Genomic DNA, 14944 nt, shown 5'->3' with positions numbered 1-14944 from the left:
CCATGAACAGCCCTGTTGAGAATCAGACGCTCACCGAATGCTGATGTTGTTCTCTAGACGACAATGAATGTGACAGAAACCCGTGTGCGCACGGAGAATGTGTCAACACACCCGGGTCCTACATCTGTCAGTGTCCCCCTGGCTTCCAGACCACTGCCACCAAGACAGAGTGTAGAGGTGAAAAACACACATACAACCACACACACATACACATACACAGACACACACCCAGTCCATACGCATGCAAACAAACACACACACACACCCACAGACACAAATGCAGGAGCATACACAAGCACACACAAACACATACGCACACACAGACACACAGGCACACACAAAAACATACACAATGTCGTACACAAACAGAGACCTACTTTTAAACTGACACACACCTAGCCTTGCTTAACACCTTTTTGCTATATTTCTTAAGATATTGACGAGTGTGTGGCCAACGGGCGTATCTGCAACAATGGACGCTGTCTAAACACGGAGGGCAGCTTCCACTGTGTCTGCAATGCCGGATTTGTGATCACCTCAGATGGAAAAAACTGTGAAGGTGTGTCCCCAGCCTACGTAAAACAAAATAACCTATGCACATACTATGTTGTGGCAATGGATCAGGCTGCTAGACACACGTTAATGCGTTGGCTTTTCCTCCAAACTGCCGCACAACAATTCTTCTGTGTGTGTGTAAGTTGTATAAACACCGTTTTTGTTGATTTTCAGACCAGGATGAGTGCCTGATCAGAAACATGTGTCTGAACGGGCTGTGTATCAACGAGGACGGCAGCTTCAAATGCATCTGTAAACCTGGCTTCCTGCTGATGGCAAGCGGACGCATGTGTGTAGGTGCGTATCCTACAGTGTTCAACAGGCATCCAATGGCCTTTGAGATCATTCACTGGAAAACAGATCAGTTTGTTTCACGCTACACCTTGGATAGATTCATAGTGGGGGTAATGGAATTCCCTCGCACCATTCGTCCGAAGGTCAAAATTGTACAGATAAGCAAGGGAAAATTGAATTACTGGCTTTGACTCTGTTGGACTCATAGACAGATATGAAAATATGTCTGAAAGCATTGCCTCCTTGGTGAAGAAAATACATTTAGCATTCATACTTTAGCATTCATCAGATGTATTCCTGGCATGTGAGTTTGAAGCTCCATGTTTTGTTGGGTTAGTCTGGAAAGTGTCTACTTTGATTGTTCTTTGGGTTTCCCAGTCTCTCTATGATGTGCTTCTCAGAACAGCCAGTGAAAATCCCCCTAAAAGCCCTGGAAAAATCCCTACACACACAGACCGGGCCAGCTGTAGGTAGCAGAGAGCTGGAGCTCAGCACTTCTGAGAAGCGCTCACAGCAACCCTGCTCTGAACTTGCTGAACAGAGAGGGAATAATATGGTTGGTTTCTGCCCGAACCATGACACTACAGAAGCACTCCAGCTAACGACTCAAGAGGAGACGTTCAGCCTGATCCTATGACAATGCCTAGTAAAAAAATAAAACTGCATAGGAATCAACTGTTGCTGTGAAAGTGAACAAGACGCCCTAAGACCCTTGATAAAAGAAAAAAACATTAAATAACAACGAATGCCTTCGTGTATAATAGTTGAACATAAAAGAACGCTAACCATTAACAGAGCATTTGGTACCATGTTGCTTTGGAGGGTAGATGTGCTGAGAAATACTGAACTGGTCCAAGTAAGTGTTGAATAAATAAGCTGTGTGGGTGGAGGGTGCTGATATATGCAGTCATGACTAAGACGGTAGTCTAGTGGAGCTCCAGTACCCCTACTCCAAGGAAAACCTCCCCCATATCCCGACACACCCAGACATCACAAGCATCATGTCATCGTGTAGTATCCTCACTTAGATAATGGTAGCACAAGGCCGATAGAGCCATAGGGAGGTTGTTTTCTTGACTGAGGTCATCCATCTGACTCTTTGCTGCAGAGTTGGCCCGTGCTTCCAAACAGCAAAACGAATGAACCACCTCATTTGAAAAAAAAAAAACACAGGTCCGATTTCACATCTGTACAACATTCAATTGTTCTGTATTTGCAGACACGCTGATTGGGGTCGGCGGTGGTGTTTGTGGTGCAAACATCACTTTCTTTATTGGAGACATACTCCGCCACTCCACCACTGGCCCTGTGATAGAAATGCACCGTGGTTGTGAGACACTAAACTCATCCCAATGTGAATATCAAGCAAGTGCACAAACAATGAAAACCTCACATCGAAATACCTCGATCTAGCTGGGGATGGTTATTGGTTTTCAATTCTCCTCAGACATTGTTAGGCAGACATTCAATTGGTATGCACTATCAAAAATGCCTGCCTGTTTAAGTGGTAACTGTGCTTAGTAGCATCTTTTCCATGGTTGTAAGTACGATTTCAGAACTCATATCTTCCTCACATCATATCTGTAGATCTCCATGCCGGTAATTTACTTTTTGGATGAGGTGATCGCACTGTTACCGCAGTGACAGCGCGGTACAACCTTTGAGTCACTCTTGAACAGTGACCAAGTGGTCACAGGTTCACCACTAACCCCTGTCTCTTCTCCCCCTCTTTCTCACGGCTCCAGACATTGATGAGTGTGAGACTCCTGGTATGTGCATGAATGGCCGCTGTGTGAACACAGAGGGCTCTTTCCGCTGTGACTGTATGCCTGGCCTGGCCGTGGGACTCGACGGCCGGGTCTGTGTTGGTAAGTAACCCCCCCTTACGGCCCATGTCCACATTGGGTCTGTTTCTGAGCACCTGCGCCTTTCTTCACTTCTTTCCAATGAGGGGAGAGCAAATGTATCCGCATGGCACCATGGATGACAAAAATGTTGATTACGATTTTTTGCGTAGGCAATGTGTTTTGTCAGGACAGACCCTTCGTCGAATCAGATGATATATTTATGTGGCACATTGATGATTCTTTTCAAGGTTTAAAATCGTGTCAAAAATCCATTGGCTGATTCATTGGGTTTCTGTTAACTATATAAATCAAGATATATTCTCTTCTATATTTTAGTATATACTATAGAAAATAATCTCTCTATGGTGACCACTGTATCACCGCGTTAACATCACCAACACTATGACCGCAGTAACAACACCATCACCAAAGTAACAGGATTATTACCACAACACCATCAACACCACAGTAACAACACCATCACAACAGTGACAACACCCTTGGTGATTATCATCTTCTTTAATCAAGGACACCTTACTTTTCCACCTCTCATTTGTTTTTGTCCCCATTTTCTACATTCCTGCATTCCCTCGATGACATTTAATTGGGTTGTTGTGCCAAAGTGTTGAAATGTTGTTAGGCTTCCAGTAGGACTTATGCCTTGGTAAGTTGAGCTCATGATGAGATCAGCGCAAGAGAATGCATGAAATCCAAGGCTGGATAAGATTGAGATCGACAACTGTTTGTTTTTTATTCCGTTGTTTGTCTGTTTATCATTGCCACACAGACTCAGCTTTGGCCTTGCCTCTCATTATTAATCACACGTACATGCACACACTCTCTTCGTCTCTTCCCATTTCCCATTCTTCGTTCCAGATATGATTTGAGCCGATGTTCCTTTTCACCACTACTCCGTTCTCAATCCGTAATGTCTTTCTCGCCCTCCCAGACACACACATGCGCAGTTCATGTTACGGTGGGTACAAGCGAGGACAGTGTGTGAAGCCTTTATTCGGAGCAGTAACCAAGTCTGAGTGTTGCTGTGCCAGTACGGAGTATGCCTTCGGAGAGCCCTGCCAGCCATGCCCGGCCAAAAACTCTGGTAAGGATATTAAAAACCCTGATGGTCACGCATTCAGAGTGTAACCCCACCCTGCTCACACACACACTCACACACACACACAGAGAGAGACACAGACACGCAAAAACACAAACACACACAAACACATGCCTACATGACAACAATCTCACTGACACACAAGAGTATATGCCACACACACACACACACACACACACACACACACACAAACACTGCACAGAAACACACTCACAGACACACACACACACACAAATACACAGACAAACACACACACGCATACACTTACGCACACAAACATACACGGTTACACCCACAGTTACACCCACTAACCCCTAAAACCATGTGGACACACACACGAATACACCCACACCCACACAGCAAGTCACTACTCATTAGTTCAGGACAATTAAAGTCTTCATATCAAAAGATTCCGGAGCCGTTCCACATTAAAGCGGCTGTTTTATATACATTGCAGCTAAATAAGAAGGCCTGGAAATGGATAATGATATGCTATTGCATTTCCTGCTTTGAGATCTCCTTACGAAGTAAAGAGATTTGTATTTTTTAGGATGTTCAGTATATATGTTTACATATGTTTATAAAGATTATACTGTATACTGGATCACATGTTTTGTGTCTTACAGCGGAATTCCAGGGCCTGTGCCCAAATGACCTTGGCACAACCAGTGATGGCAGAGGTAAATGGCTTTAGGGTTTGGTCCTTTTTTGATTGTTCCAATGTTTTCTGTTGTGTAAAAATAAAGCAGACCAATCAGCGTAACGCCTGACCTCCCCAGATATTAACGAGTGTGCCCTGGACCCTGACATCTGTCATAACGGTGTGTGTGAGAACATGCTGAGAACATACAAGTGTAACTGCAACGCAGGCTTTGAGGTGGACATCACTGGGAAGAGCTGTGTAGGTGGGTAACACGAACAGCAGCACCTGAACTATAACCACTGACACCTCTGGCCTTAAACAACGGCCTTTTAGTTATAAAGACTTTTAGTTATAAAATGGTTATCAGCTTAAAGTATCATGGAAGCGTGAGGTGTAATTTGTGATTGTGCGGTGGCTTTCCAGACATTGACGAGTGTCTGGTAAACAGACTGCTGTGTGACAACGGCCTGTGTAGGAACACACCAGGGAGCTTCAGCTGCCACTGCCCGCCAGGATACCGCTTCGATACCCAGACGGATGTCTGCGATGGTGAGATCGATGCTCGCTTCTTTCGTCTGTGTTCACAACTCGATATTCCTTCATCTAACATCTCTGTGGGAGGGGAAAGAAGCACGCGAGGTGAGACTTGACCCCCCATTTTTTTCTCTTTCAGACGTCAACGAGTGTTTGTCCAGCCCATGTGTGAACGGGGATTGTCTGAACAGCCCGGGGTCCTTTGTGTGTCTGTGTACGTCAGGCAGCACACTGGACACCACTGGGTTACAGTGTATAGGTAAGAGGAACTTGAAGTTATGCCATCTGCAGGAGGTACACATGCTACCAACACATTCATTGTGACATCGAGTGTGCAAAAGACAGAGTATTGTTACACGCAATTCAAATATAATACAAATCTCATGTTTTGTCACCCGTCATAGTCAACGCTGCAACACTGAGAAAAAAAAAAGAACATATTAAGTATTCATGAGTTCACCAACTGTTTATGTGGAATGTAACTAGAGACCACTAAAGGCACATGCTGGCTGAAGATGATCAACGAGAGGTGTGAGGTCAACATCAACGGGGCTACGCTCAAGTCCCACTGCTGCTCCACCCTGGGGGAGGCCTGGGGAAGCCCCTGTGGGCGCTGTGAAGCAGGTAGGCCCAGCACGCCTTGGCAGCGCCATCAGCTGAGGGGCGGGTCTCCATGCCTTATGGTCCTATGTCCTAGGGCACCAGATATTAGAGTTTTGAGAGTATAGGAAGAGAAATCCTTCAGTATTCCCTACATTGCATTCAATCTTTGCAGAGAAACACGAAGTGGGATCTTCTGGGCCATAGTTGTTGTGTCTGATCGTAGATCCAAACAATGCAATATTAAACACATTTTTGTTATACAAAAATAAACAGGGATGACAATGGAGCAACAGCAGCTGTTGGTCTCATTTAGAGTATTTCTGTCCGGTCATTCTCACTGACTCTTTCGTTTCCCCAGATCCGTTCTGCAGTAAGGGCTACGCCAGAGTCAAAGGAAATCTCTGTGAAGGTACTATATTAATTGAGCCTCAACTCTTTGTTTATGCTATGCTAATGAACATTTAGCAAATATGCAAAAGTGAGAACAACATCCAAAGGGTTAAAAATGTGTGTTGTTGCCCCTCTCACCAGACGTGAATGAGTGTGAGGTGTTTCCTGGGGTGTGCGTCAATGGGAAATGCGTCAACAATCAGGGCTCCTTCATCTGCCAGTGCCCCGCTGGCATGACCGTGGACGCCAGTGGCAGGACATGTATTGGTTGGTACCTTATTCTAACTCGTATTACATTAACACTCACAAAACTCACCCAATACATCTGTGCTCTGCTGTTGAAATACTATAACCATAGCTACACTTTACAGGAGCATTTACCAAACAACTGAAGTGCCCAGAAATTAGCGCTCTGAAAGTCCCAATTGGGTAACCTATGAATGAATAACTTCAATACAAGCACACACAAACAAATCATTATGAAAATTTAAATAATAAATGTAGGTATTTTCCAAATAAGTGCGCCCAATTTTCTTTTGTGATTACTTCTGTAAAGTAAACACAAATATGAATAATCAGTCCCATTCATTCAATGTATTGTCAACTGAAACTCATAGCATGGTGATTGTGAGCTAGACTCGGTTTTTCATGGAAACAAATATCTATAATCTTTATCTATTTCCCTGGTCCCCGTGACATACCCTCACACAATTTGAAAACCTTTGTGCAACCCCAGCCTCCAGTTTTACACATACGTGTCACGAAAGACGTTAGAAAAATGTCACCCGGCCTCTGTTTGATAGGGCCTTTCAGTTTTTTTTACTAAATCTGGTACTCCGGCATTGAAAGCTCTTTTAACATGCAATGCATGAACGTCTCTGTGGCCCCCAGACCTGCGCACAGAGCACTGCTACCTGACCCACGAGGACGAGCGCTGTGCGGCCCCTATTGGGGGCAAGCATCGCGTCGACGCGTGCTGCTGCTCTGTGGGCGTAGCCTGGGGCCCAGAATGTGACGAGTGTCCAGAGAAAGGTACCCAGGACTACAACCAGCTGTGTCCCCGGGGCCCAGGCTTCTCCCACAGGGGGGACTTCATCAACGGCAGGCCCTTCCTCAAAGGTACGGTATCAATCACCCAAACACACACACACACACACACACACACACACACACACACACACACACACACACACACACACACACACACACACACACACACACACACACCACACACACACACACACACACACACACACACACAAACACACAAATGATAGGACTACAAATACTGTACTGTGAAAAATCTCTAAGTATTCAAAAAAGCATTGTTCATGATTAATAAGACCTGTTGTGGTTTGTCGGCCCGTCTTACTGTCTGTCTCTACCTGTCTGTCTACCTGCCTGTCTGTCTCACTTTCTGTATATCTCACTGTCTCTCTGTCTGCCTTTTTCTTCCTGTCTGTCTCTCTGCCTGCCTGTCTGTCTTTCTGTCTGTCTGTCTGTCTGTCTGTCTGTCTGTCTGTCTGTCTGTCTGTCTGTCTGTCTGTCTGTCTGTCTGTCTGTCTGTCTGTCCGTCTCTATACCTGTCTGTCTGCCTGACTGTCTGTCTTTCTTTCTCTATGCTGGTCTGCCTGTGTGACTCTGCCTGTCTGTCTGTCTGTCTGTCTGTCTGTCTGTCTGTCTGTCTGTCTGTCTGTCTGTCTGTCTGTCTGCCTGTCTGTCTGTCTGTCTGTCTGTCTGTCTGTCTGTCTGCCTGTCTGCCTGTCTGTCTGTCTGTCTGTCTGTCTGTCTGTCTGTCTGTCTCTATACCTGTCTGTCTTTCTTTCTCTCTGCCGGTCTGCCTGTGTGACTCTGCCTGTCTGTGTGTCTCTCTGTCTGCGTCTCAGATATAAACGAGTGCAGGATGATCAACAGCCTGTGCAGCAACGGACGGTGCCGGAACACCATCGGCAGCTTCCGCTGTCGTTGTGACAGCGGCTACTCTCTGGACCACGACGAGAAGAATTGCACTGGTCAGTGGCGGAGGACCCAACCTGCTGGCTTCTCATGCGGACCTTTGACGGCCCATTCTGGATTAGATAGACCAGAGTTTCTTCATTTCATCACAAAAAAAGACAGCAATACAAACAATTCCATTGGTGTATTCCAACACCAACTGCTCGTTTTGAGTTTTCCATTGGTATCTGGGATTGTGTACAGTTATTTAGAGCGTGACCACACTCATTAGTTCTGATCAGTACGGTCGATGGTTGTAGTGCATGCACATCGTTCACATTGTTAGGTCTCAACTCTCCCAACATGTGCAGCGCAAAAAGCCTTCCATGTCATTCAATGTCACCAGAAAACTAGTGAAAGGGGGAAAACAAGTCAAACTGTTGAGTTTTCTCAGAGGCATTGACTATTGAGAGAACTTTGAAAGAGAGTTTGGCTCTTTAAATCTGTGTATAATTAGCTTCTCTAATACAGAGAGAGACGGATATTGTTCCCCATTACTTAAAAGGTGTGGTCAAGCATTGCACTAGATATTATCTTTGGTACAGAACTAACCAGATCCTTTTCATTCTGTCTGGTGAAGCCGCCCGCTAAGAGTAGAGAGGTGTAAAGATACACTTTGGTTGATTTTCCTATCAGTCAATAGTGGAACAAACAATATCTTATTTTTGTCAAGTGAAGATATCCAAATTACTAATTTACTCAACATATTTTAAGGGGCTTTAGGTACCATGTCATTTGCGTCTAAGTTGTTTCATTTCAAAATATTGCGCTTTTCTGCTGTCTCTCTTTATGGCAAAAAAGCCCCTTTAAGGATCCATATACATGGAAAAGGATAAGTTTTCATTCAACAGCATTATTTTGGATTTGGTTTAAAATTGCTAGGGTACACTATCGTAGAACCACTTAAGTAAAATAGGGTTAACACACATTTCCTTTGCTCTCGTGTTCCCTTGCAGACATCAACGAGTGTCGCATCTCGCCTGACCTGTGTGGCCAGGGCACGTGTGTGAACACACCGGGAGACTTTGAGTGCGAGTGCTTCCAGGGATATGAGAGTGGCTTCATGATGATGAAGAACTGCATGGGTAAGAGGCCAAACCACAGACACAAACAAATGTGCACACACGCACGCCGTAACACTCTCTCTCTCAATCACTCATTCATACACTCATACACTCACAGGAATTCCTATGTAGTCTACAGAAGTCCTTTACAGCAACTGTTTCTTTTCAAGGCCCATCGCTGTGAAGGACTCTAAATGGTGGAGGGTTCTGTAGAACACGCTATTCTTTTAGAACCGCACTAGCCCCATATCACAGTCACTTCCTCTTCCCTTCTGGGCCTACAGGGTCCCTGGGTGTGGATGCTAGTCATGCTCTACATTATGCCTGATGTAATCAGAGGGGAGAGCGAGAGAGAAAGAGGGGAAGGAGATGAGAGACAGATGGAGAAATATAGAGAGACATAGAGACTGACAAAGGAATTTACATGGGATAGATGTATTTGGGAAGATAAATTGAGCATATGACAAAAACAGAGGGATGAAAGGGACAGAGAGAGAAACGGAAGAGAGACGGATACACAGCTAGAGGAAGAAAGATATGCACTCACAACCACACACAGAGATAGGGGAGTAGAGGGAATTAAGGAGGGACAGAGTTGTGTTTATTATGTTAAGAACCATTAGGATGTTTGAGAGTCCTTCCCACCACAGAAAACTGCCTTCCAGTCTCTGACCCGCTCTATGTCTTGAAGATAGCTGGGGTTAGTTGCATGAACCTTGTTGCATACAAGGGCGATACCCAAAGCTACAACAAAGGCCGATATGTGTCATTATAAGTTCTAATAAAAAATGTTGTCCCCATCATTAGAATAATTTGTGTCTACATCTGATAACTTATGTTAACATTTCAGTCACCGGGTGGGCACACTCAAAATAAGGACATGATCTTTTGCCAGTTAGTAAGTGTTAACCTGTCCTCCCAGACATTGACGAGTGTGAGACCAACCCCCTGCTGTGTCGCGGGGGTCTGTGCGTGAACCTGGAGGGCAGCTTCGAGTGCGAGTGTCCGGACGGTCACCAGGTGTCCACTGACGGCACCGCCTGTCTAGGTAAGTGACTGTCCCCGGTCCTTCTCTCTACTGATCAATCCGATAAACTACAAGGCTGTGAGCTAATAGGTCCTACTGTTCTCTGGGTTTAGTGTGGCCTGACTCAGGTTCTTTGGTTGTTTCGAAAGGGTGGGGTGAAGCCAGATCATGGGTATTTGAATGCCCTATGTGTAAACAATTTTATTGATGAGCTGATTGTGTGTGTGTGTGTGTGTGTGTGTGTATGTTTTTGTGTGTGTTTGTATGTGTGTGTAGGTGCGTGTGTGCGTGTGTGCGTGTGTGTGTGTGTGTGTGTGTGTGCGTGTGTGTGTGTGTGTGTGTGTCTGTGTGTGTGAATGATTGCCTGCGTGCTTGTGTGTGTGAGTGTGTGTGAATGATCGCCTGCGTGCTTGTGTGCGTGCGTGTATGAGTGTGTTTGTGTGTGTGTGAGCTCATTAAGACCCTGAAACAATGATGAGCCAGTTATTCATTCTGCTTGTATATTTCATTTCAATGACCTAACTTAGTGTGTAATGGTTTACACATATATTACCTCATTCACATTAACCACTTTTTGCAGCTTGTGTATATTCTTTATTACAAGCTAACCCTGTTAGAGCAAATATATAATCAAATACAATCCTTCTCCAATTCATAGATACTGAGGTAATCATTTGCTATTATCCTGTAATCTTTTAAAGGAAACTGTTGAGATAGTGTTGCGTTGAAGTGTTTATGAATGTAATCTATTGATAAATATTGAGAGGAAATCCCCTTTTACTGGTCCTCTGTCCAGGATAATTTAAACTCCTATTCTCACTCTCATCTGATACAGGGCTATTTGAATGGGGATAGACGACAAATCACGTTGGGGTGGATTGTATTTTGTAATCTTAACTCACAGTCCTTATATACAAAGAATTAGGCTCAGGGAAGCTTCAAAGTGGAACAAAATATGATGGGAAGTCAATTTACATATGTGTTTCCACTCTTTACTACTGTACAATGACCAAAAGCGTACCGAGTCAACATTGTAGTAATTATTTTTAAAAAATGAACTCTTTGGCCTTTAGGGCGCAGCCATCAAGGATATACACACAGCCAATGATGTCACCAAAATACTATTTGCTGACAATACACAGTCTGTACAGCAAAGCATACAGTACAGACACATGGAATAATAAGGGAAAAAAATGTGTAAATGGTCAAAGAAAGTAACGGGGGCTACTGCATTGCCCCAAAAGCAAATCATATTCAATATCTTTACCCTGCACCCTGGCTACGTATACTGGATGTATTTTTTGAAAATGAGATCATGCAGCACCAAATACAAAATGAAAAAAAAGATATCAAGGATCATGGAATCAATTGAAGTGTGTGTGTATCTCTCTAAGTCCCAAACTAAATTGGCACTAAAGTTGTTTTATGAATGAATGGGCTCAATGTCAAATTCATTGTGTGTGTGTTTGCGTGTTCTATACATTTGTATGTGACCATGGCCCTGCTTGACGCCCTTCCAGACATCAACGAGTGTGAGCTGAGCGACAGGCTGTGCAGACACGGCCAGTGCATCAACATGGTGGGCCGCTACCAGTGCTTCTGCGACACTGGATACAAATCCACTGAGAGCAGACTGGAATGCGTCGGTGGGTCACTGCTCTTGTGTTTGTGCTGTGTTTGTGGATGATGCAGTGCCGTTACCATGGCCCTGTCCTGTTGATGGGGACGGGCTAACACATGGGATTGAACATGTGTCACTCTCTGTCCCAAGACATCGATGAATGCACCATTGAGAACGGCGGCTGTGAGATGTTCTGCACCAACTCAGAGGGAAGCTACGAGTGCAGCTGTCAGAGTGGCTACGCCCTGATGCCTGACCTGAGGAGCTGCATAGGTCTGCCTCTCTGTCTGTCGGTCTGTCCCTCCGTTTGTCTGTCTCTTTTCTTCTGTCTCGTTCCATATGGTTCACTGACTCTGTTTCTATGTCCGTCCGTCCATCCGTCTGCCTGTCTCTCTATCCTCCAATCTGTCTCCCACTTAGTCCGCACAAGGTACCATGTGTTGCTTATTGACAGAGCCAAGCTCCACGCGACTCTGACTCACTACTCTGATGTCACTTCATAAATATCTGAATGACGGCCATTTTGTGAGGCTTTGGGATAGTCACACAAATAGACAGTCAGCCTCTTCAGCCCTCCTTTGGCACACGTGTTGGAAAATATATTTGATCCAGGAAGGCTGTCATGTCACACCATGACCTCAGTGTGATACTCTATTTGCTACATTAAAAAGTACACACCTGAAGTGACTCAGTTCCATTCTATCTAGCTTGTTACACCCAACATACTCTGAATTCCCATGCGTTCTATCCTAATCTATTCTATCTTACCATAAACCTGTTTTCAATGACCAACCGTGCTGGTGTCTCCCCCTGCAGACATTGACGAATGTGAGGAGAGCCCCGAGGTGTGCGAGGGGGGACAGTGCACCAACAACCCCAGGGACCTACCAGTGCCTCTGCTTCGACGGCTTCATGACCTCTGAAGACATGAAGACCTGCCTTGGTAACACAATGCTATTGTTTGCCAGAGAAACCTTGCAAGCATAAATGTTCACTCTCACATAGAGGGCTTACTATTTGCAGAGGCAAATAGCTCCACTCAACAAGACTTAGTTTAACAATGTAATGGGTATATTAAAGGTCATCTAAGGTATGAATCATGGGAACAACTACGAGAGAGAGAGAGAGAGAGGAGAGAGAGAGAGAGAGAGAGAGAGAGAGAGAGAGAGAGAGAGAGAGAGAGAGAGAGAGAGAGAGAGAGAGAGAGAGAGTAGTGCCAGTGGATGTGATGTAGTGGGCTTAGGAGAGAGGAATGCATGGCATTTAAATACCTCAGAAAGAAAAAGGTCTTCAATGATGTAAAGGTATTAAACAAACACACACACACACACACACACACACACACACACACACACACAACACACACACACACACACACACACACACACACACACACAACCACACACACACACACACACACACACACACACACACACACACACGCGCACACACAAAAGGGAGGACAACATTTCTCTGCTGTACAAGTTTCCTTATTTGGTCAGACTAAACACAAAAAATGTTCGAGCCCAAAAGACCAACATATCTCCTGGAATGTTTCCTACTTTGATCTCTTTTATGTCATAGGCGGGGGCTCAACACAGTTTAGGTAAGGGAAGGGTGGATACACTAATGCGTTTATCCTAGGTGTTAACGATGAAGACATTTCATCATCTGAACAGCTCAACCATGTGTCTCTATTGGTATCAATCTGTTTGTCTAGATGTGGACGAGTGTGATCTCAACTCCAACATCTGTCTGAGTGGGAACTGTGAGAACACCAAGGGATCCTTCATCTGTCACTGTGAACTGGGGTACTCTGTCCGGAAAGGAACCACGGGCTGCACAGGTGAGCCGACAACCAGACACACAGACACACACGCACACACACCAACACACCAACACACCACACACACCAACACACACACACACACACACACACACACACACACCCACACACACACACACACACACACCACACACACACACACACACACACACACACACACACACACAACCCCCCTCTATACCCCTCCACACACACACACACACAACCCCCCTCTATAACCCTCCACACACACACACACACACACACACACACACACACACACACACACACACACACACACACACACACACACACACACACACCACACACACACACACACACACACACACGCACACACACTATATGTTTCTATACTGTAGACACAGATAGAAACGCTCTCACAGAGTTACGAGAGAGACCAGGAGCCATACGGGTGGAACTAAGGCTGAGATCACTATTTGCCATTAGATGTGTACAGACAATTATCCTTTGTTTGTCGAACTTGTCCGTCCCTTCATTAAGTTCAGTAAAACATTACATCACCGTCGAAAAGGTTCCGCTACACATAAAACCATCTGCCTGACTCACGACTCATTGGTTGCTGTTATTCAGGAAGCTACATAATACTTAATATCCTCAAGATGGTTACATAGACCCGCTAGTAGAGGCTTAATATCCTCAGGATGGCCACATAGCCCCAGTGTGGAAGCTACATAGGCTAAGTTTCATAGCTACATAGCCCCAGTATCGGAGCTACAGAAGAACAAGTGTAGTCGTTACAAAGCCCCAGTTTGGAAGCTTCATAGAGCCGGTGTTGGATCTACATAGCCCTAGTTGGAGAGCCACACTTTATGTATTTAAATTGGAAGATTGATACATTCATTCATTTATTAATTTGCCTGGTACCATGCAAAAACATTGTTAAAGTTAAAAACCGAAACAGATTGGGTACAATGTTACTAGTCTAAGCTCATTTGCGCCTCAGTCGCTAATTGACAACAGCCTATTCTGTTATTCACTGGGAGGGACATGGGTATGTGAGTCAGCTGCAACACAATGTTTTCCTCAAGTCTCAAACAAAACACTCAGTCTGACGTATGACTCCTAGCAGTCACCCCAACGTAACATGGAACGTGAAAGCATGGACACACAGACACACACACGCAGGACAGGCATTATGTCACCCACTCTTTCTCAGGCTATCCCCTAAGGAGACCCATTCAGCGGGTTTAGTAAACTGGTATTGCCAAGCTTCCATGTCTGATTCACAGGATTGGAATCCATGCCGAGAATAAAAAGGAAATGGCTTCTAATTTGTTGTCAATCAGGATGTTTCGTTCTAAGGTCTTAAATGGAAAAAAGGGAGGATTGGTATTTATCAAAGTTCATTGTGAGTTAATCCTGCATGCATATAGATTAAATACAATGT

The 14944-nt window shown here is 44.8% G+C and overlaps 1 protein-coding gene across 1 annotated transcript in view; it reads left to right on the top strand.

Annotated features, from left to right (window-relative positions):
* fbn2a (fibrillin 2a) overlaps positions 1–13501 on the top strand; it is a 36339-nt gene extending 22838 nt beyond the window's left edge. Inside the window, exons 13-32 of the mRNA XM_056608279.1 lie at positions 58–177; positions 434–559; positions 730–852; positions 2595–2717; positions 3646–3798; positions 4440–4493; positions 4593–4718; positions 4880–5005; positions 5130–5249; positions 5477–5614; positions 5952–6002; positions 6125–6250; positions 6875–7102; positions 7870–7995; positions 8935–9063; positions 9965–10090; positions 11590–11715; positions 11841–11963; positions 12507–12633; positions 13411–13501. Of these exons, the coding sequence (XP_056464254.1) occupies positions 58–177; positions 434–559; positions 730–852; positions 2595–2717; positions 3646–3798; positions 4440–4493; positions 4593–4718; positions 4880–5005; positions 5130–5249; positions 5477–5614; positions 5952–6002; positions 6125–6250; positions 6875–7102; positions 7870–7995; positions 8935–9063; positions 9965–10090; positions 11590–11715; positions 11841–11963; positions 12507–12613 (2351 nt within the window). The 3' untranslated portion in view covers positions 12614–12633; positions 13411–13501. The remainder of the gene's footprint in view (positions 1–57; positions 178–433; positions 560–729; positions 853–2594; positions 2718–3645; positions 3799–4439; positions 4494–4592; positions 4719–4879; positions 5006–5129; positions 5250–5476; positions 5615–5951; positions 6003–6124; positions 6251–6874; positions 7103–7869; positions 7996–8934; positions 9064–9964; positions 10091–11589; positions 11716–11840; positions 11964–12506; positions 12634–13410) is intronic.
* Positions 13502–14944: the final 1443 nt, after the last annotated feature.

The sequence above is a fragment of the Gadus chalcogrammus genome, chromosome 14 (assembly GCF_026213295.1).
Source record: "Gadus chalcogrammus isolate NIFS_2021 chromosome 14, NIFS_Gcha_1.0, whole genome shotgun sequence".
Taxonomy (NCBI): Eukaryota; Metazoa; Chordata; class Actinopteri; order Gadiformes; family Gadidae; genus Gadus; species Gadus chalcogrammus.
The sequence above is the reverse complement of the archived record's forward strand: the minus strand, read 5'-3'. Positions and strand labels throughout refer to the sequence as shown.